Below are 23407 nucleotides of genomic sequence, written 5' to 3' on the forward strand. Positions count from 1 at the left end.
ATTCTATTTAATGATGAAAACTATCTGTAAAACAAGCTCCTTTCATTCGTTATTGCAGCTATTAGACTATAAGGCTTTTCCTTTCTTTCGGCTTCTCCTGTTAGGGGGCGCCACAGCGGACCATCCACATGTTTGATTTGGCACGTTTTTACGCTGGATGCCCTTCCTAACGCGACCTTTCCCATTTATCCGGCCTTGGGACCGGCACTAAGAGTGGCTGGGGTTGGTTCCCTGACCGGGGATCGAACCCGGGCCGCAGCGGTGAGAGCGCCGCATCCTAACCACTAGACCACCAGGGGACCTTGACTATAAGGTCACTAAAACACTAAAAACTCTTTGGAAAGCGTAACGTTTGCAGCTGTCACAAAGCTCTGAAGCTGAATAAACGTCTCCCGAAACAACCGAAAACCTCACATTATTCGCTATAATACATTTATCTGAGGGAAATAACCGCTCTTTCTTGATGATGTGGCATATCTGCAATGCAAACCGCTCTCAAAAGGAAGACGCTGTTACAGAACATTAATCAACACCTGCTTTGAGAATTTGAACTGCCTGGTGATTATAAAAAGAAAAGTTTAAGTACTATTATCTAAGAAAGACTTTTGTCTACTTTTTCCGACCTTTCAGACACCTAAAGCATGAGTCACCGCCATTTCCAACATTTACTACAGAAAGGGCTTTTAGTTTTATTTATAGAAATTGCACTGTTTTAATTGCAATTATGCTCTTCGGTGAAGCATCAGAAGGACTGTGCCTCACAGCTGGATGGTTAGCATTTCTATAGTAACATATCGGCCACAAGGCTTTCTATGGTGGACCCTTCACATAACAACGACTAATAATAATAAACAGGTGCAAACATTTGTTATTTCATTAAGGAAATGTGTAATACTTCGAGACAGTTTATGATTTAATGTTTCCTCATAACAAGACGTGCTGAATTTTATGTTGTCTTTATAAATTCAAATTAAAGGGAAAGGGAAAGGAAGGGCTGGTGAGGCAAAAGCTGTTTATACCTGCTAAAACACAAGTTTCCTGGATATCGCGCAACATTAAACGAACTGTAAATGAGAAAAACTGGCGAAAAAATTGTGGAGTAAGAGGAATAAAACACCTAAGGAATGTTGATATCGGAAAATGTAGTAAAAGTAACTCTACTATGCACTGTGGCAGAACATTATCTTTGTATTTTTCAACTTACATATTTTATAATATGCACATACAGTGGTACCTTGACCTACGAGTTTAATTCAATCCGTGTTCGAAATCGTATCTCAATTTGCTCGCACATCAAAACAATTTTCCCCATTGAAAATACTTAAAATGCCCTTAATCCGTTCCAACCCTCAAAATGCCACCCCGTTTTTATGTTTCATGTTATTCATGTTAATAAATAGGGAAAATACATTTCTAAACAAATCTTGTAAAAAAAAAAAAAAATTTAGAAAAAAATAATAGAAAGAGTCTAAAGAAATAAAGAAATAATAAGGTTTTATACAGTGTATTTATCTTGGAGGTGAGACGACGAGCTAACGAAGACGCTGGCGGAGGTGGAGGATAGAGGAGATAGGTGGAGGCGGAGGGAAAACTCGTTTTTGCTACTCTCTCTATCACCACTGTACACTACGTATCCCTGAACTTTAAATTTTTTACTTTTTTTTCTTTGCTTATCTTAATTTTTGCCACAATCTTCGCTTTCTGGCTTCGCTTCGCCATCTAGCAGCAGCGTCTCGAGCTTGTACTTCAATTTTTTGCTCGTGCAACAAAGCAAAAAAAAAATATTCGCTCGTACCTCAGAAAACTGGTACAAGGTACCACTGTATATATATTTTTCCCTTGTAATATATAGGATGAAAGGTCTGAGCTGTTAAAAAAAAAAAAAAAAAAAAAAAAACATTTAATTTAAATTTTAAAAGGACGTTTTTGATGGCCATAATTCACTAGTACCTGCTACTATTACGCATCTCATTATCTCCCATTAAATTATGCCACAACCATTCTAAGATCCCAGATACTATTATTATTCATTACTAAATGAACATGTACATTTGTATATCTGTAACAGGGAAATATTCATGAAGACCAACAATCAGAAACAGTTTTCTGCTTCCACTCTTGCTGAGTGAGAAAGTGATAATTTGTGCAATAACTGCCTTAACCCCTATATGCCGTAACAGCACCTCAGCAGGAAAACACGTTCGGGGGCCACCTTTTTATGTGCGTTTCTGTTCCAGGTGTCAGGTACAGTCACTGCATGTACAGAGGGAAGGGCTTCATGCTGCTGTACTCACCACCCCCTGGAGTGTTGGGGCAAAACTGCACTTATATGCTGTTTTCTGGTTCCCTAATCACCCTAACGGCACTTTCCCACTGAACACTGGAGAAGGGTTACTTCTGTCCTGACTGACTGTATATATTGCTTACTATTGGACTGTTAATTCTAATACTAAGTGATTCACATTTAAAGTACATAAGTTTCTTTATGTGCATGTAATCAAGCCTATTCTTAATAAAAAATACAAAACTTAAAAAAAAAAATTCTAACTTGAAGGTAGCTAATTAATTAGCTAATTAAAACTCCTTTCTTTAGATGTGTTGCTTTTTTCACTTGGCCTCACTGTCTCTGTAATAAAAAATTTAATAAATAAATAAAAATTATTTGGTATAAAAAAAAAAAATCATTGCTTTAAAAAATATATATATAAAATAAATAATTTGTTTACAAAAATAAAAATAAAAATCTATTCTAATCATTTCCACAATACATAACTAGACTAGTAGCAACTAGCTGAAGTAAAGACTTGGACTTGAAATAGATTTGATGGGCTTTCATCTTGAATTCTTGACAACCTGCACCGAATACTATGCATGGCCTGAACGAGATCGCATTCCAAATCATCTGAGATTCCTACCCTGAAGATGAAACTATTTCCATCATGAAGGATTAAATTGTTGCCTTTTTCAATACTGCAAGGAAACACATTTTGAAAAAGGGGAAAGCAACTAAACTACTGTATGATGGTGCAATGTGGGTAATTTGCAGAGCTGATTATTGTTTCGGCATCGGGAGGAGAAGTGCTGCGAGAGTGTGGAACAGCAGCACAGCAGCATGTGGAGGCATGTTTTTCCTCCTACACTGAGAAAAATACACTTTCTCCCAGAGCTTATAAGAGAAGAGGAACAGAGGATGAAGGCTTCCTGCTGGGGCTGACAAACGGCTGAGGAACCTCGATGCTGCCCTGCTCTCGGCTAAAAGTGATTTTTAATTTTTTTTTATCGTGAAAGGCCATGATTTTGGGAGGAACGAGAATGGAAGGAAACAGCTCAGACCTGCCTTTTGTGTGCTTGTGTGCGTGTCTGAGCGACAGAGAGAGAAAAAAGACGCATTTGTGCTGCACTTTGCGATGTTCATTATATCTGTGATGATACACAATTTCAATTATGCCACTTTTAAGGACAGAGCGGCCTCTAGAGTGATATTTCAACACACATGTTATGTAGAAGAACTGAGAGAAGGTGTGAGTCGGATGTAACTGTTACCTGTCTGTAGGTGTCCTGGTGATGCTCATCGTTGCGGGAGTCGTAGTACTGCTCGATGAAACCAAAGTACTCCTGCCTCTTTCTCTGCAGAGTGCTGGCTCTGCGCTCTGCGTTGGCCGGCAGGTAACCCTAAGAATAGCAGCACGCACACACACACACACACACACACACACACGTACAGACAGCTCATTATGGAAGTGCGGCTGAAACGTCTTTTCTAATCAGTCCACTATCAAACCACATTAGCCCCCTGAAATTTCTGCTGCATGTGCATTGTACTAGTGCAGAAGTGAGGTTAAACAACTCCAGGTGTGGGGTTTTTTCTACTTTATAATACAATACAATGTAAATCTTGCTATGGGCTCACTGACCCAACACTTGAAAGCTTGTTTGAAGCAGCCAATACATTACAAACCAATTACAATGATGCAACACAACGTGATATTCATTCATCTTTGCTAAGCGCTTTATCTTGGTCAGGGTTGCGGACTGGTTATGTGTCTGTTCTCTGCCTGAACAAGTACAAAAGCCTAAACTCTGTTATTGAGAATTACAGACACGGAGACCATATTCTATTTACTGAGACGGAAAGGCACAGAGTCTACACCTCCTTTCCAGGAACTAAAAAGGTCTGTGCCAGACAGCCACAGAAACTGCACTTTTACTGGGACTCACAGGAACAAAGCCAAACTTTCACTGGTACACACAGGCACAGAGACCACAATTTTACTGGGACTTACCGGCACAAGGCCAAACTTTTACTGGGACTCACATACACCATATTTTTACTGGGACTCACAGACTCCACAAATTTACTGGGACTCACAAGCACAGAGACCACTCTTTTACTGGGACTCACAGGCACAGAGACCACACTTTTACTGGGACTCACAGGCACAGGGACCAGACTTTTATTGGGACTCACAGGCACAGAGACCACACTTTTACTGGGACTCATAAGCACAGAGACCACTCTTTTACTGGAACTCACAGGCACAGAGACCACACTTTTACTGGGACTCACAGGCACAAGGACCAGACTTTTACTGGGACTCACAGGCACAGAGACCACACTTTTACTGGTATCTACAATTACAGAGACCACAATTTTACTTGGACTCACAGACACCACAATTGTCCTGGGACCCACAGGCACAGGGATAAGACTTTTACTGGGACCCACAGGCACAGAGAACACACAGAAGCAGAAAACACGCTTTTACTGGGAAACACAAGCACAAAGACCACACTTTTACTGGGACTTATAGGTACAGGAGCCTCTCACAATTACACTGAGGCACAGAGACCACACTTCATTAACAGGGGCCTATAGGTACAGGAGCCTCTCACAATTACTGAGACACGGTGGCCTTACTCTTTCACTGAGACTGAAAGGCACAGCAAACATTAATGAAACAGAGACACCCATTTAGTTCCATCTGTCTCCCAATTTATATCCGGTACACAGTGACCTGAGGTACAGGGAATACTGTGGAAATATCGAGACTGTCAATTAGTCCTTGCGGCAGCAAGAAAAATAAGGCTGCAGCTCAGTCATTTTGGTAAAATAAGGCATGAAAAATGAATTCGTATTCTTCTTATGTTCAGTACGCTGATTAGCCAGTCACTATCAGTCACCAGTAAAGAGGCAGAAATCGTCGCCTTTCTTATTCCACAGGAGAGAGAGCGCAGCAGATGTCCGTGCCCGAAAAAGAAAGTCTCTTGATATAGTAATTGATTGCATGGAAATCTAGAGCCGTGCAAATCCATTTATCACAGGAGACACTATCCTGCACGGCCATTTTTTACCCCCCACTGCCCGGACAAGTTCTACACCAAGATGTATGCGTGCCAAGCGCCAGTGCTCATGCCAAGGCTATGGGTCATTAGCATATGTACATGTAATTAAACCTAATTGATAATGCATAATGCCGAGGATTCTGAGCTTTCCATGGGCTCACACGGTGAGGAAGAATGAGCTGCTGATCACCAGGAATATTAAAGACTGTGAGTCAGGAGGGAGGATTTGAAGGTGAACGCAGAGAACGGACGAGGATATTAATTGGCATGTCTCCGAGAGGAAGTGTGCGCGGAGCTACGATAACAAAGAACACTGCCAATAAGGGTCAATCATCATGCAGGCCTGATTCAGCAGACCTCATACCTAAATGTAAAGTATTCAGGGAACTGTTATCAGTTTTGAAAAGCTCTTTTATGGGTTGTGCTGCATTGATTTAATGTAATAATGGTTTTTGAATAGATTTAATAAAAGAATTAAAAAAATAAATAAATAAGCGATGGAAAGAAGAAGAAGTGGTGATCAGTAGAGGTTGCAGAAATATCCCCAATTTTATACAACGTTATATCTGCAGGCACACTGCAAAACGTGCTCATTATTCATTTGCTTTTATATCCAGTCATTCAATAATACTGGATATAATCTGGGATCTAGTTGTTTTAACACAATTTACTGTGGGGTATGTAAACTCAATGGACATAAGATTTGAATGTGCTTTTTAAACGTCATGTTCCACATTTAGTCCCCATCTGCTTTTTGAATAACCTTCTGAGATGACGTTCCACCAGTTTATGGAGTGTGTGTGTGGAGATTTGTGCTCAATCACCCACAAGGGCCTTAGCAAAGTCAGGTAGTGAGGTAGGTGAGGTGAAGAGGTTTAGGGGTGCGGTCAATGTTCTAATTCATTCCAAAGGTGTTCTATAGGAGCTCTATAGGAGTCTTCCATTCCACTACATCAACCATACCTTCATGGAGTTTGCTTTGTGGTCTCGTCATGCTGGATCAGGTTTTATGTCTTCTAGTTCAACAGAAGTGAAAATTAAAACCTACCACATCCCATACAACTGTGTGCCTCATAACTTTAGAGCAACAGTTTAAGGAAGAACCTCTTATAGCTAGAAAAGTCAGATGTCCCGAATGTATTTAAATAGACCTCAATATAGATAATTATATACATAACCTAGTAAAAACATTTTGTACATTTCTCTGCTGGATCGAGGTTCCAGTTTACAAGGACACCAAACGTTTGTCCTTAGACTTCGGTCCTTTGGCTCACTTTCCAGTTCTCATCAGTAGTAATGTTTTTTTTTGGGGGGTGGGGGGGTTCGGTTCAGTTGTAGTAGCAAAGGCACAGTGGAACGTGGAGCGTCGAGTTTTTGCTGTCGAGCAGTTTTTTTTATATATATATATTTATTTAATATATATGAATTTATTTTTTATTTGTATATGGACAATCCATTTGGCACAACTTTCTGTACTGTACGTCGCTACAGTATTTCCTTGACTAATGTTGTCTCTTTTTTCCCATTTTTTCGCACTAAATGTTGCACTTGTGGACTTTGCGTTGTTAGTCTCGGGATATGTGTAGTTCTGTGTTCTTTGTATTACACCTTGGTCCTGGAAAAACGTTTCTTTTTACTGTGTGCTGCACTTTATATGGTTGAAATGACAATAAAGTCTTGACTTGGCGTTGCGCCGATGTCCCCTGCCCCCCACAGTCACAGTCAGGTGGATGCACGCACAATCACAGAGAGCACCGACCTTCATAAGTCAGCATGCCAAAAGACATCGCCTGTGTGGATCTGGAGCAGTGCAACTGGTGCTATTCTGACCATGTGAGTTTCTCGTCGCAGGCAACAATCCCCGAAGATAAAGATTCGGCTCAAAGGTCGCTGTTTGGACAACATTGAGGAGATCCAGCACGAATCACAGAAGGTGCTTGACACGCTTTGAAAAGAAGACATTCAGGGCCCATTCCGGAAATGTCAAGAACATTGGGAGCGCTGGGTCGCTGTGCAAGGAGACTATTTTGAAGGTGATGGTGTGGTAACGTAGATAAAGTTCTTTCTTGTTAGCAGAGCTGGTCTCGAAAGTTTTTTATACATCTCGTAGTTCTCCTGAGATTTAACATATACAGCTTTATTTTCTACTAAAAAAAACAACAACAAAGAAAACGTACACTGAACAACAGCCACAAATTTGTACCTCATGTCTTTATATATATATATATAATGTATAATTCACTATACTTTAATATAGAATATCACAATATGGTCATTATTACTGCAGTATTGGTGATACTGGAACCACAAAACACTAACTAGTGTGCATCCTGTGCATGTAATGCTCATGATGCCTACAATAAAGCTGAAAAATAATATTTTAACATGCAATTATTATCATATCAATAATAGATTAACTGCCTTTGCTGTGGCTTATAAAGAATAAGATCCTTTAGCATTACATTTGGCTTTTTTCCTTTATTTTACTAAAATAATTCTGTAAAAATCTGTTACTCTACTGACTTTCTCCTCTAGGGTTCATCTAATGGATTGTTCCCTGCTATAATACCAACCGATTTTAATTACACATGAAGCATTTGTTCTTAACAAAAAAAAAAAAAAAAAAAAAGCCAAAACGCTGCCTGGTCAAAATTAACTGGCCTCACCAGAACTGTAAAATCATTGCTTGTATTTGAAAAGAAATTAAATATAATAGTCGGCTGTGTACTATATTTGTACTCACTCTTCTTTTTTTTTTTTTTTTTTACCTCCCTTTCATTGCCCTAATCGTTGAAATGCTCTAAGATTTTCTTCATGGTGTTTCAGGTGTGTATAAGAAAGAAAAAAACAGCATGACACATACGCGCTTGTGTTTTGTACCGGTCGTGTTTTTAAGGGTTGTAAAGACTCTTGCATGAACTCAGCATGAAAAGACCCTTTTTTTTTTAACCCTGAAATGCAGGCTGACAGCAAGAAGCCTATATGTTGAACTCACTAGTTTATTTTTTACGTTAAAACCGCAGCCATGTGTCCAGTCGGGTTTGCGTGCTACGTGATGTAACATTAGGCTCCACCAACTTTCCTACTGTATTCCATTCCCTCCAGAAACACACTTTTTTTTTACGCTGGAATACTAGGGCTTTAACTATACTCTCGTTCGGACCAAACTGTTTCGGGACAGGACCTTGGGTTTTGCGCACACGTGTACCGTGTGAGATCCTTGTTTTACATGAGGAACATGGTTTAAATCACGAACAGATTTGGTGACAGACCGCAAGTTTGTTTAGTCTCCGCCTTGCACTTTGAGTGGGTGGAACTCCCACTAGTATGCGCAGAATCACTGCTATTTCCCGTCAACTTTTTTAAGCAGTCTAGAGATTCTTTTGCGTTTTATTTCCAGCTCTCTTAAAAGGAGAAATCCCTGACAATTCCGTATATCAAGGGAGTGAACAAAAGAATAAAGGGTGGAAGGAATGAGTTTTTTTGACTCTGTGGTGGCCTCAGCCATATTCTATGGTGTGGTCTGCTGAGGCAGCAGCATCTCTACTGCAGACAGGAAGAGACTGGACAAGCTGATCAGGCAGGCCAGCTCAGTCCTGGGGATTCTTCTGGACGCTATACAAAAGGTGGGAGAAAAGAGAATGGTAGCAAAACTATCATCATTGCTGCAGAACGTCTCTCACCCCCTGTATGAAACAGTTTCATAGTTGAGCAGCTCCTTCAGTGACAGACTGTTACATCTTAAGTGTCTGAAGGAGCGATACAGAAGGTCTTTTCTTCCTGCTGCTATTAGACTTTACAATCAGAGCTGCTCCCAGTAAACCAGTCCCCATAATACACACTGTTATTATTATTTAACTGTGTGTAATATTACCTGCAATACGTGTGTAACTAATTATTACTTGTGGTCTCTTTTTTTCTCATTTGTATTTATACATTGTTTGATGTATATACTGTATACTATAGTATGTCTATTCTTTTATATAGCTGCATTTATTTTTTCTTTGCTGCTGTAACAGAGAAATTTCCCCACTGTGGGACGAATAAAGGTATATCTTATCTTATGAGTTCGTCTATCAATAAATAAATTGAACAAATAAATAACCATCTTGTGTTTCTTAAATGTAGTACATTTGTTAAAGTGTGATAAATAAGTAGCACAAGTTAAGTATAAATCTTTTGAATATTAAATATTAAACGTAAAAAATGGGGTCTTACAAATAAAGCATTTTATTTCATTTGTCCATTTATTTCATTAATCGGTCAAATTTGTGCCGATCTAATCGATTACTCGATTTAATCGATTAAATAAAACAAAAAACAAAAAAGTGTATAGCATTCGTTTGATTCGTACTATTTTATTTCGATATATTTTACATAAAACCAAGCAAGCATTTATTTATTTTCTTTGTTTTTTTTTTACTGTTTTCGAAAATCTAAACCTTTCAAAAATTAATAACAATAAAAAATATTAATAATAAAAAATTTAAAAAAATTAAAAAAAAAAAAAAAACAGCAAGCAATTTTCTGCCAATTCGATGTATAAAAATCCATGTTGATCGTTTGGTTCAAATGGACGTGATGAGCACCCGCTGCCGGGATTTCAGCCTGGATACTGGGTGACCTCTGCTTTCAGTATCCTGCAGGGTGCATCATTATCTGAACCTGTTCCAATATAACTGCACTGTGATATTTGGATCGAATGATGTAGTCCAAGTGGACTGTGATTCTCACTAATAAAACCCATTTCCCCAAAATACAAACTTATATCCTTTTGTGCCGGGGCAAAATCAATACAATAATAACACCTTGCTTGTAGAAACACACACACACACACACACACACACACACACACACACACACACACACACACACACACACACACACACACACACACACACACACAGTCTGAGGTAGAGTAACTGGAGAAGAAAGCGAGCCAGCTTGCACTGCTCAGGCCAGGTGCAGAGGCACAGCACCAACAGGCAGGTAATAAATGCAGCGTGTCAGTGGCGAGACAGGGAGAAGACACGCTACACGTTTCCCAGCATGCCCGGCGAGCGGCGGGAGGCCTTCGCGTTCAATTGTAATGCTCAAGAGTCCCAGGCCGGGCTCGGGCTCTGCGTCAGGCTCTTCTTCCAGCTGCTCACCGAGCACAGGCCATTAGTCAGGGGTGTCCAGGCCACATTAGTGAAATGGAAAACACCATTTAATCACCTGCGCATGTTGGAGCCTTTATTTATTAAAGCGCAGCGTGCGAGCTGCTCCGGGTCTGCGCTCGGAACGTGTGTCATTTGTGTGCAGCGAACACTAGACTGCACGCAAACGAATTCGTTCGAAAGATACCAAACACCTACGTTGCAAATCGCGCTCCACCAAGAGAACGCAAAAATTATCCAGCCATAGGAACACAATGCAGCTTCAGTTCGTCCTAATTACGCAGTACAGGCACGTGCTGTGTGTACCCGCGTTACATTCGCTGCATTAGAATTAACGTCTGCTTCCTTTAACGTTAGTGCGCTTCAGAATCCGGCAACGTGCATGCAGACTCGTTCCCGAACCTTTCTTTACGTTACCGCCTTCTATTTGTTTTTCCGAACACTTCAGTGTATAATCCCCTAGTTGGGCTGCTGCTGGCATCATTCACACCCGGGATTCATCTTCCGTCTGAGCCGATCTCATCTCGAGGAAGCAGTTTAATAAGTCAACCATATCAAAAAACAATAGATGGCTTGTAATTGTGAAATCATGACAACTGATTCTTCCACCCATTTTTGCTGAACTTTTTCCACAAGATTTGGAGACACGCAATCGTATAGAATGTCTTTAGATGTGGCGGATTTCAGTTCTGCTACTCCCTTCACTTGAACTAGGATTCTCAAACCTGGTCCAGCATGACAACGTGCACAAAGATAAACATATGGGTTACATTTATCCGACCAGGAGATCTTGAGTGGCCTGCTAAAGAGCTCCGACCTCAACCCTATTGAACACTTTTGGGATCATTTGGAATGCTGTCTACATCAGTACCTGACTTTAGTAAGTCAGTTAGTACTGGTAGCTGAATGAGCACAAATCTCCACAGGCGTACACCAAAATCTAGTGGAACATCTTCCCAGAAGGTTATTATAACAGCAAATGGGAATTAAGTGTGACATGGGGTGTTCAAAATGCCCATACAAACCAGGTTGTCCACAAAGTGTTTGTTAAACATTGTAACGCATATTTAGCCTCCTTTTGCACTTATAATAAGCTCCACTCCTCTGGGAAGGCTTCACAGCAGATTCTGGAGCATGTTAGTGAGGATTTGTGCTCATTCAGCCACCAGGTCATTCAATGGGAAACCTCTTTTCTGACGCAGAGGTTTTCTCCAAATCAACAACCTTAAGATACAAGATTGTATCACCCAGATGATGGAGTCCCATTTCAGTCTGGTTCCTCTTATGGTTTCATCCTAAGGTCATCGAATGGACTTTCTGCTTGCCACCATCAGCACTTTCTCGCTCGTTAGGTATAAACTTAGGAACTAAATCGTGAAATTTGTAAAATGCAATTGTGGGCAAAAGTATTGGGACACTTAACCCGATACCTGAACTTTCCTGCCATATGTGGTTCTTCTCCAGCTGGAGGCACACGATTGTCTTTGGATAGGGTGTAATAAAATTTTGTGTTAATTTGAATTGGGAGAGGAAGATCTTGAGTGGCCTGCTATTGAGCTCTGATCCTAACCCCTACTGGACATCTTTTGGGATGAATTGGAACGCTAACTGAACTCCAGGCCTCCTCACCTACATCAGTACCTGCCTTAATTAACACCCTTGTGTCTGAATGTGCACAAACCTCCACAAACACACTGAAATCCAGTGGAAGAGTGGAGGGATTTATCAGAGCAAACTGGAACTAAATGGGGAATGCGGTCCTTAAAAAGCATATACAGTACCACACTTACGACCGGATGTCCGCAAACTTTTGGCAACATACTGTTTTTATATTTAATGCTGCTTTGGGAGTGGGTTCATTGTTAAACAAATGAAATTGACATAAAAATTGGAAGAAAAAAAAAGATCTGCAGTCTAGACTCGCTGAGCTAATGGCTTACTCGGACATGTTTCCGTTTCTCTACGACTGGATGTTGGAGGTGTGAAACGCCGATGCTGCCGCGGGTATCGGTTTGCATAATGCGCAGATCATTAGCACAACGTCGTTACTACGGCGTTTAACGCTCATCTGTCTCCAGTGTCTCAGGCACCTGCTCAACAAGCATCTGGAAACTGACGTGTCAGGAAGCGGCTGTCATGTGATTGGCTCTGATAACTCAATCATTCGAAATGAAATGAAATAAACTCTGAGTAATATGATGTAATTCACTACACCTAGTTTGTTACTTTTCACCTCTGGCTGCGGGGGTGCTTCGGCGAGGGTTTCTAGGACATATAAAGGAGAAGAGAGGGCGAGGAATGAGGGAAGTTTACGGTTTGCTCTGGCCACCGAGGCGCTTGCATAATGAAGCAGAGCGAGACTCTGAGGAAGTGGGGTTAATGGAATGTTTACTGCGGGTCAACCGGGGCAAAAATATCGCCGGTGCTTTATTGGGTATCTGATCGACTTTTACAGAAAAGCCGAGAAGACGACTTTTCAAATAAAAAAAAAAAAGAAAAATGGCGCAGAACACCGAAGGGGTTGGTGGGTTGACACAAGAAATAAAATAAAACCATGATCAAGTGCAGGCCCTTGGTGACAGCCTGCAGACGCACTGGTGATTTCCCCTGCCATCTCGACTTTCTCAGAGAAACTCCGGACCTGCCAAGTGCTAAATGCTGAACTACTGTAAACAGCCAATTGCTTCTCTTTTTTTTTTTCCATCTCTTTCTCACTCTCGCTCTCTTTCTTGCCCTTCTTGGAAAAAAAAAAAAAAAAGGGTTTAGGGAATTAATTTTGGGAGTAAATGAAATCTTTATTTTTCGAGCATGGAACTGCAAAAAATGATTTCTACTTAGAGGAGCACTCGAGAAGGTTCCTGTGGAGGACGAGCAGCAAGGGGATGGAGGGATAAAAGGGGTAGGTGTTGGGGGTGGGGGGGTCGGTTGAAAGGGGCTGAGGTAAAGGAGGGTGCTGGTGGTTTGTGTTCAGTCAGCAGGACAGAGAATCGATGGTGTATTAAAGGAACCGTTCAAACGGTGACACCACCTTCTGCCGCCTTCGCCGAGCCCCCGACCGTCAACCATCGCTCTTGTTAAAGGATGATTTCCAGCTGTTCGAGATCACTCCTGACCTCACACACACACTGTGACACAAAGCCCAGACGAGGAGTGGGGGCGGGTGGGATGTTTGCGGCTCGGACAAATGAAGTCGCGCGGCGAAACCACGCCGGGTTCGATAGCGGCGATCGATGTGATTTGATTGAGTGGGAGTGCAGCCTTGGGTTCGAGTCAGAATGACAGATGAGCTCGCCATAGGCAAATGAAGGTCAGACAGGTGAATTGGCTGTTTGCGCACGAGTGTGTGCGTGTGCTTGTGTGCACATCCAGAGACCACATACTGACACAAGAGCAGAGCCAGGATATCAAATCTCTGCTTCATTATAGTAGCAGACAGCCGGCACATCAATCAGTGTGCCACCGCGGCTTGGCGTCGCTCACTCGCGTTCCCGCCACGGGAGAAGCCTCCTGGCTTGAACGTGCTCTCAAGCCCTTGTCGTGTCTGCTTTATCCTCTGGGGGTCTTCCCGCCAATTACATCACAGGTACTGTACACTGCACAGCTTTACCTTTAGCTTCATATCAAGATGCAATTTTATTTACAACAAACAGCTCTGTACAGTTATCAATTACATTTCATTCGTTACTAGACGTAAGTTTTTTTTTTTTTTTTTTATCTGTACTTTACTGAAGTATTTCCATTTGGTGCGACTTTTTACTTTGCATTTTCAAAGTCAAATATTGTACGTTTTGCTCAGCTACATTTTGTAACAATCAGTTCTTCCTTTTTATTTATGAGGATAAAAACGTAACTGGTCAAACGCACAGCAATCGACCAATCAGGGTCGAGAACGGGCTCTGTTTAGAACTTGTTTTGGCGCTTGGTGGTTTCTACTCATCGCCAACATACAGTTCGGCGTCAGTTCAAAAGCAAGCAGAATAGATTATCAATCAGTGTCTGACACATCATTAATATCATTTTAATATCATGTGTAACAGAGTCTTTCCACATGAACCCAGTTAATTAAGCAACTTAAGTATATTTAGAGGCAAAAACTTTTGTACTTTTACTCAAGTGAAAGTTTAAAGGAAGCACTTTTACCTACTGTCTCCACACTGGACTGCATGCTTTGTGTACTTCGTCCACTGCTGACAAATTATTGCTTTTTCTTTTTTATATTCAGTGTACCAGAGAAACACACTATAAACACTACTTGATTATCCTCCTCTCCCTCTAAGATACGAGCACTAAAAACTGTACACTTTAGACCAGGGGTCGGCATCCCGCGGCTCCGAGCCGCATGCGGCTCTTTCATTCCTCTTCTGCGGCTCCCTGTGGCTTTGGAAAATAAATAATGAGTATTTAATTAAAATGTATTTTATTTTAGTTTGTTTATTTTTTAAATGTAATTCTAAATTTGAATATTTTTGGTGATCTTGTAAAATCTAAATAAAACGTGTTAAAGTTTTTTGTCGCTCTTCATATGCGTCACAACCGCTAATGTGCGACACCCACCGGCACGCGACTTCTTAAACTTTGGTTGACGCACAGAAGAGGACGTCATTTTTGGTTTGCTGCCGGTGGATAATTTATGTTCGGCGTTCTTTTCATAAATACAAGAAGGACTCAAATAGACATTGAGTATTTTACTTGAAAGTAACCTTCAACCCAATGTCTTTTTTTGAGGAGTTCAAAATTTTTTTGTTGCATGCAGAAATGTAATTTCATTCTTTCTGCAGTTCATTGATTTCATAAATGCAACACATTATGGTTTGATTATACATAGCATAAAGGCAACAAAAAAAAAAACCTTACATGTAGTTTTATTTCAATTTAAATGTCGAAAGGGTTTTGTGGCTCCCAGTGTTTTCTTTTCTGTGGGAAACAGGTCCAAATGGCTCTTTGTGTGGTGAAGGTTGCCGACCCCTGCTTTAGACAGAACAATGTGTTTCTTTACCTCGATCGCATCCATCAGGTTTTCGTTTCCTGACATGGCGCTCATTAATACAGCGGTCATTAATACAGCAGGATTAAACGAAAGTAAATTAACTGATACCAGGCTCGATTTCATAATGAGTGAGACGGATGAGTGATGCGCTGCAGACATCTCAATCCTGATTGGTCAAACGCTATGATGTCTTGTGCTATTGTAGTTCATCCACCATAACATATTGCACTTGAGATGTTTTTCAGCTTACCATGTTAGTAAAGAGCAGGTGAGTTGCTGCTGACTTTCTAACGGCACAAACTTTCTACTCAATAGATTGTTTCGCATCATGGATGTGCAGCCGACAAATCTGCAGCAACTGCGTGATGCTATCATGTCAATATGGACCAAAATCTCTGAGGAATGTTTACAGTACCTTGTTAAATCTATGCCACGAAGGATTAAGGCAGTTCTGAGGGCAAAAGGGGGTCCAACCAGGTACTAAGTACACATAAATGGCATTTTTCAGATTTCCTGCTCTCTTTTTGGAAATGTAAACATACACAACACAAATTGCTATCTAACCGCCTGAAACAACACATGAGGCAACATCAAGTGCTGTTAATTAGCTTCATGTCTTGTAAAGCTAAACACATGATTGAGCCAGTGGGGTACACCATTACATCAAGCAAGCAGTTATTGTGTTCGAAATTCCCATGTAAAAGTGTGTCAACGAAGTGAAGCTAAATCCTCTCTTGGTAGGTATGTGGGTGAGCTGAAGCAGACTGGAACAGGAACTGATTTACTTACTGAGAGAAGCTTCCACGTGATGGGACGCACTTGACGTGGAATTCCTGACCAGCTCAACTTCCGAAGCTCTTCTACAAGTGGAAGGGAAAAGAAAGAAAAAATAAACACGTGCATCACATCAAGGTCAAAAAAAACACTTCGAGGCTTCTTGAGATGTTTTTTTGGACCGATTTTCGGTGAATGAATCCCTTTTCGGACAACGTTGTGATCATACACTACATCGACAAAAGTTTGTGGACGCAATAAGATTTGTGCGTGTTTTTTGATTTGCTCTTATAATGACCTCCACTGTTCTAGAATATTCCGTTAGATTTTTATTTACATTTACAAGAAAAAGGAAAATATTACAGATTACTGTTGAAATTTCCAAATTTGAAAATACTCAGATAAAGTGTATGATCACGTACAGATGGAAAAAATGTGCAGTACTTAAAAGCACACTATTGCAAAAAGTAATGGAGTCGGAGGTGCACGATTGCGTCGGATGTCTTCGGATGCATGAGCAGTACCTTCAATTGAACTAGGAGACCCGAACCTGTTCCAGCATGAGTTTAACTCAAAGATCTTGAGTGGCCTGCTATAAAGCTCTGATCTCAAGACTACTGAACAGCTCCGGGATGTAATTGAGTAAATAGGGATAAAAACTTGAATCTTATGGTTCACAAACTTATGACTTATGACAAACTTATGACTAAGAAAATCTGAGAGCTGCGAAAACCTGAATACTAACATTATTAACCGACACGGTGCTTAAAACTAAATTCAAACACAATATTATATTTAAAACAAAAAGAGAACCTTATTATACAAATAGGATAATCAAGACACACATTCTGCACACATTCCTGAAAGAAAGAATGAAGCCATACGCTACGATACAAAGCTAAAAAAAAAAAAAAAGCCGGGGCATATAAAACTAATTATAAAAACCGAAATTGAGGTTGAGACGATGCGAGAGTCCATTTCATTTATTCATTTATTTCTAGTTTCAATATACACTGTGAGCCTCGCCAAGCTTCCAGCTATTAGCGGTGCGTCCTGACCAAACGTTACGCACCATCCGCGGACCCGGGTCTCGCCGCTCATACGTGTGTATTTGTCTTGTTCGTGCTCGAGAGCAGGAGAAGGCGTTTAGGCTTACACGAGCACGCCAGGAGAAACAGCTTTTCCCGGGTAACAAATATACATCTCCCACTTTATTTTCACTGCAGGAAGTTGATGAGAAATGGTACATAAATACAGCTCTCTGATTAGCTCCACTATATACAATCTCATGGGGTGGAACATTTCAATAACAGAATATCGAGCTACACAATATCCACAAAATCCTGAATTCTGTCTGGAGACTGGCCATTTATTGGATTACGTACATACAGTGATTTCAAATAGCAGAAACGAACAGATATTAGAATCGCAAACTTGTCTGATTATTTTACATCCGATTAGAAGTTTGAACACCTTTCCTAATAGAAGTGTTTCTTTGTAATCCAATTTTTAGGCATTAGCGCTATGCAATAATATACACTAAATGGACAAAAGTTTGTGAACACCTGATAAATAAGATTATTGGTTATACAATGTTTTAGTTAAATACCGTATTTTCCGGACTATTAAACGCATCCAAATATAAGCCGCACCCACTGAATTTCACAAAGATTTGTATTTTGAACATAAATAAGCCGCACCTGTCTATAAGCCGCACTACACTGAAACTAATGAACTTTACACAGGCTTTAACGAAAGACAGTGTCTGTTACACGGCGTGTATCTGAACAGTAGCCTACCAAGAAAGTCATTGTTCACTGTCTTCCTCCTTCCTTTCACAACAATTTCTCTCGAGAGTTTCTCTTTTGGCATCGTCGTGCGTTTAAAAATCACTATGGGTGAATCTTTTCTCCCGATGCCGTGCAGCTCAGAACACAGGTGAAGTGTTTTTTCATGCCCGGTTGTTTTCAGCGTGACGAATGATTCGCATTTCCTGTTGACAGTCCGAGTGAGCGGCAGGTCAAACGTCAGAGGAACATCATCCATATTTATGATGTGGTGCGGCCCGACTCAGTGGGAGCGCATCTGATTTAATATAAAGAGTTTCATTGGTTCACCTGAACCCGTGCGCAATTTCATTGGTCTAATGTTATGGGGTTCAGTTTTTTGGCTTGAAGTTTGTAAAACCGGGAAAAACCCAGGAAAAATCCATAAATTAGCCGCTTCGTTGTTTAAGCTGCGGGGTCCAAAGCGTGGGAAAAAAGTAGCGGCTTATAGTCCAGAAAATACGGTAACCTAAATCTGATCATAAGACATATACACACCTTGTATACACACATTGTATCTTACAAAAGTGAGAATAATCTCATTTTTGGATTAACTTGTAAAGGGACAATGCTAAAGAAATGAAACATGGATATATTTTGGTCAATGTGCAGTTTGTATAGCAGTACAGATTTAATGTCCTCTGAAAATAACTCGACATACAGCCATTGTCAAAATAACGAGCTCTAAGTGAACATGTTAAAACTGTTTCCAAAGTGTCAATATTTTATGTGAGCACCATTGATATCTATCACTGCTTTAATCCTCCTGGGCATGGAATTCACCAGAGCTGCACAGGTTGTTGCTGAGATCCTCTTTCACTCCTCCATAATGACATCATGGAGCTGCTGGATGTTTGACACATGGCACTTCTCCACATTCCTCTTGAGGATGTCCCACAGGTGATCAATAGGGTTCAGGTATGGAGACGTACTTGGGCACTCGATCACCTTCACCTTCATCTTCCTCAGCAAGGCAGTTGTCATCTTAGGGATGTGTTTGGGGTCGTTATTATGTTGAAAAACTGCCGTTCGGCTCAGATTCTGGAGTCACAGTACATGTCGGAATCCATGGTTTCCCTCAATGAACCGCAGCTCCAAAGGTGGACTTAAATCGAGTTGTAGAAACATCTCAAGGATGATCAGTGGAAACAGGATGCACCTGAGCTCAATTTTGAGTGTCATGGCAAAAGCTGTGAATACGTATGTACATGTGATTTTTTTTCTCGTTTTATTTTTTTTCTTTTCAGTATTAAAATTTGCAAAGATTTCAAACAAACTTCTTTCATGTTGTCATTATGGGGTATTCTTTGAATTTTGAGGAAAATAATGTTTAATCTATTTTGGATTAAGGCTGTAACATAACAAAATGTGGAAAAAGTGAAGCGCTGTGAATAATTTCCAGACGCATTGTAAGGTCTGGGGGTGCAGTCAGTATTCCAGCATTGCTGAATGAGCAAAAACAGAGTGTGGAGGTTATTATGAGAGCAAATGGAGACTAAATGTGGAGGAAGGGGAAAAAAAAATAATTAGGAAAATGATAAATCTTATGGTCAGTCATCCACAAACTTTTGTCCATATAGTGTATAAACACTGAAGCAGAGTTGCTGTTATAGAAAATAATATACTCACCAAAACGACCAATCAGATTTGCGCATTTTATAGTGCCATGATATAACAATCCAGTAACTCTAATGCCAAATAATGAAACCTGTTTGTAATATATAAAAAAAAAAAAAAACATGTACCATGCAAGTTACAGCTTATGTTGATCTGAGACACAAATCTGTGTTCAAAGTTGTTTTGCGTTTACTGATATAAAAACACGTCGATCCACCAATGGCGGCGTGTACCGATGCGGATCCGGTGACCCGTTGCACCTTTACTTGAACATGGAGAATGATGGCTCTGTGAAACGCTCTGAAAGGCGTAATTGGTTTTTGTCATTACGAGCTATTCGAGTGTCGTTGAGTTACAGGCCTAATCTCTTCACACAACCTCTGCACTCGCTCACTGGAAGGAAATTGAATTGCCTTTAAAAACAGACGTTGTCTGCGAAATGCCGATCTTCAAAAGCGCCGCTTTATTAAAACGGATCTTTCCTCAAGTCTGCACGGCTGCGTGTCCCGGCGAGACGTCACGGAGACCGTTTCGACAACACGTGAGTGGATATTAACATCGGCCAGCCCTACTCTGACTTTCACCATGACTAATCGAAAAAAAGAAAGAAAAAAAATTCGGAATACAGTATGAAGACATGGACATCGCTCACACAGAGGTCAGATGCAATGTGGATTAAAATTTTTCGGCTGCTCCCATTAGGGGTCTCCACAGCGGATCATCCGTCTCCATAAACCCTGTCCTCCAAATCTGCCTCTTTCAACCCAACTACCTGCATGTCCTCCCTCACCACATCCATAAACCTCCTCCTTGGTCTTCCTCTTTTCCTCCTTCCTGGTGGTTCCATCCTCAGCATTCTCCAACCGATATACATATATGTAAAAGCTAAAGAAGCATAAGAGCATTGGTGTGATTTGGTCGGGCAGGTAAACGGAGTAAGTGGTGATTGAGGTAAAGGAAGTGACACGGTGACGGCTGCTTTTAATAAGGGACAGAACTTTATAGGGAAAGCACTCAATTCATTAAATACGGAGCCACTGAAGGGTGCGTCTCTTCGTTTCGCACCTTTGAGCCCTCATTGGTGCTGTCAGACACAGAAATTAGCCAATGAATCTTCTGCCCTGGCGCTTAATTAAACTATCTGTTATATTTCCTCTATGCGACATTAATCTCACGATGGGCGAAAGGGGGAACGGAGCGAGTGAGTTTTTGGAAGCTGACCGCACATTCGCGGTCTCCATCTTGCAGTGTGTGTGTGTGTGTGTGTGTGTCTACCTCAGGAGACACCAACCTCGAATGTGGCCTTGCCTGCCTGGCTGGAATGGTCGCGACCAAAAAGCAACAGGGTCTGGAGCAAGCACATCTGTCTGGTAGCTACAAACACCGCCCACTGCTGAGAGGCAGCAGCAGGACGAACCACATGCCAGCTACAACCCTTCGACATGCTGTTCGTTATATTTTTCCCCTCGACAGCAGAGCGACAGGGCCCTTTTATTATTTTTTTTCCTCTCACCCGGCAAGTATCCGAGTGCACGTTGGTGACTGATGAACTTTGATGCAAATGTGAAATAACGTCTAAGGCAAATAATAGGCTCTGATTATGCGCTGCATGATCCTGTTCAGTCTGATTTATGTTTTTCGCAGCTTTAATTATCACACAAGTCTGCCATGAGGTTGACGGTGAATTCATCATGTTTTGTAATGATCCACAGTGTACGTTTTATTGAGGCACATTAAGACTTGAAAATGACTGGCTATATATAAGAAAGAATATATATATATATATATATATATATATATATATATATATATATATATATATATATATATATATATATATTTATACACACACACACACACACACACACACACACACACACACACACACACACACACACACACACACACACACACAATCTTTTTTCGGCTTCTCCCATTAGTGGTCGCCACAGCGGATCATCCGTCTTTATACTACTCTGTCCTCTAATTCTGCCTTTCACACCAACTACCTGCATGTCCTCCCTCACCACATCCATAAACCTCCTCCTTGGTCTTTCTCTTTTTCTCCTTCCTGGTGGCTCCATCCTCAGCATTCTCCTACTGATATACCCCATGTCCCTCCTCTGCACACGTCCAAACAATCTCAATCGGGCTTTTCTCACTTTGTCCCCAAAAACGTCCTACATGCGCTGTCCCTCTAATAAACTCATTTCTAATCCTGTCCATCATCATCACTCCCAACGAAAACCACAACATCTTCAGCTCTGCTACCTCCAGCTCCACCTCCTGTATTTTACTTGAAGCAACTGTCTCTAAACCATACAACATCACCACAGTCCTATAAACTTTATAAACTAAATTTAATTTATTTATTTTATTTTAATAATTACATTTATTAACGTATTTAAATTAAATTTAAATAAACTTTTTTATAAACTGAAAACCTAAACAAAGTTCAAATCTGAGCCTCGCACTTTGAGTGCATTTTTTTATTATTATTAAACTTGATAACATACACAACAATGCCAGAGGCATTAAAAAAAAAAAGGAACTAGAGTTAGCAGTTAGTAGTACAGTGTATTGAGTTACTTTTTGTTTCTGTGTGTTAAATACAGGGTCTAGAAAAACTCACCTGTTTTTTTCCTCATTCTCAAGGTTGGGGTGCAGAAACTCGCTCTGACTACTGACTGCATTTCATTTGGAACTTGGGATCTTCTCCTTTCGCTCATATTTATCTTATAATATATATTTATCTATAAATTGATGTTTCATTTGAATGCTACCCAGGATCGATTTCACATCATGCAGTCATCATGTTTAATCTTTAAAACATTCTGTTATAAATAAACCCAACCGGATGCACTGTGATAAGACTTACTGTTCATTCATTCACTATAGATGTCTACTACACATTGCAGAAGCAACAGTGCACTAATAGATGCCCAGTACTACACTATCTGAGATCCAGCCACAGAAGAAGCCTGGGTACGAAACCACAACACTTTTTCTGCCCAGGTTCCGGCAAAACCATATAAATATACAAAAAAGGTTTTCCATTATGATTTTGAGTTCTAGACAAAGAAACCTGTGCCAGTCAGAAAGTGGCAGTCAAATGTTCTAACGCAAGCTGTAGCATCTGCACGCAGATCCACGGAGGACAAAAATGATCAGAGGACTGTAGAACTGCTTGTGCAATTGGGTCTGTCATTTTTCTGTGAGAACAAGTGACGTAGTCGATTCAGATGGAAGTACAATTACAGCGCGGCCAGAGTCTGGAAATTGTATCATTTCTCCAGGCATCGTCATTTTTGTTTCATATTATGTACTGACATCAATAACGATGCCTTATTTAACCATAAAGTAAAGAAAATAAATGTTTTCGGCATTTTTCTGCAATTCTTTGAAAAACCACAAGGCAATAACTATTTAATTGCGGCCTATTCTAGTCTTCACAGCAATACATTTTACACTATGGACAAAAGTATGTGTTTGTATTGTATGTGGGTTTTTTTTTTTTTTTACAGTGGTCCCTCTGAACTCGCGGGGGTTACGTTCTTTGGACGTAACCCCCGCGGACCTTAGTGAATTCATCTAGACCAGGGGTCACCAACCTTTTTAAAACTGAGAGCTACTTCTTGGGTACCGATAAATGTGAAGGGCTACCAGTTTAATACACACTTCTGAAATAACAAATTTGTTCG

General features: G+C 40.6%; 1 protein-coding gene across 4 annotated transcripts in view; it reads right to left on the bottom strand.

The window, feature by feature from the left end:
- Positions 1-23407, bottom strand: part of tbc1d22a (TBC1 domain family, member 22a) — a 188100-nt gene that overhangs the window by 137094 nt on the left and 27599 nt on the right. For all 4 annotated transcript variants that reach the window (XM_083528470.1, XM_083528471.1, XM_083528472.1 and 1 more), the window contains exons 5-6: positions 16279-16349; positions 3544-3672 (exon numbers count right to left, since the gene is read on the bottom strand). In XM_083528470.1, coding sequence (XP_083384596.1) covers positions 3544-3672; positions 16279-16349 — 200 coding nt within the window. The remainder of the gene's footprint in view (positions 1-3543; positions 3673-16278; positions 16350-23407) is intronic.

Source organism: Silurus aristotelis, assembly GCF_946808225.1.
Source record: "Silurus aristotelis genome assembly, chromosome: 24".
NCBI classification, from domain to species: domain Eukaryota; kingdom Metazoa; phylum Chordata; class Actinopteri; order Siluriformes; family Siluridae; genus Silurus; species Silurus aristotelis.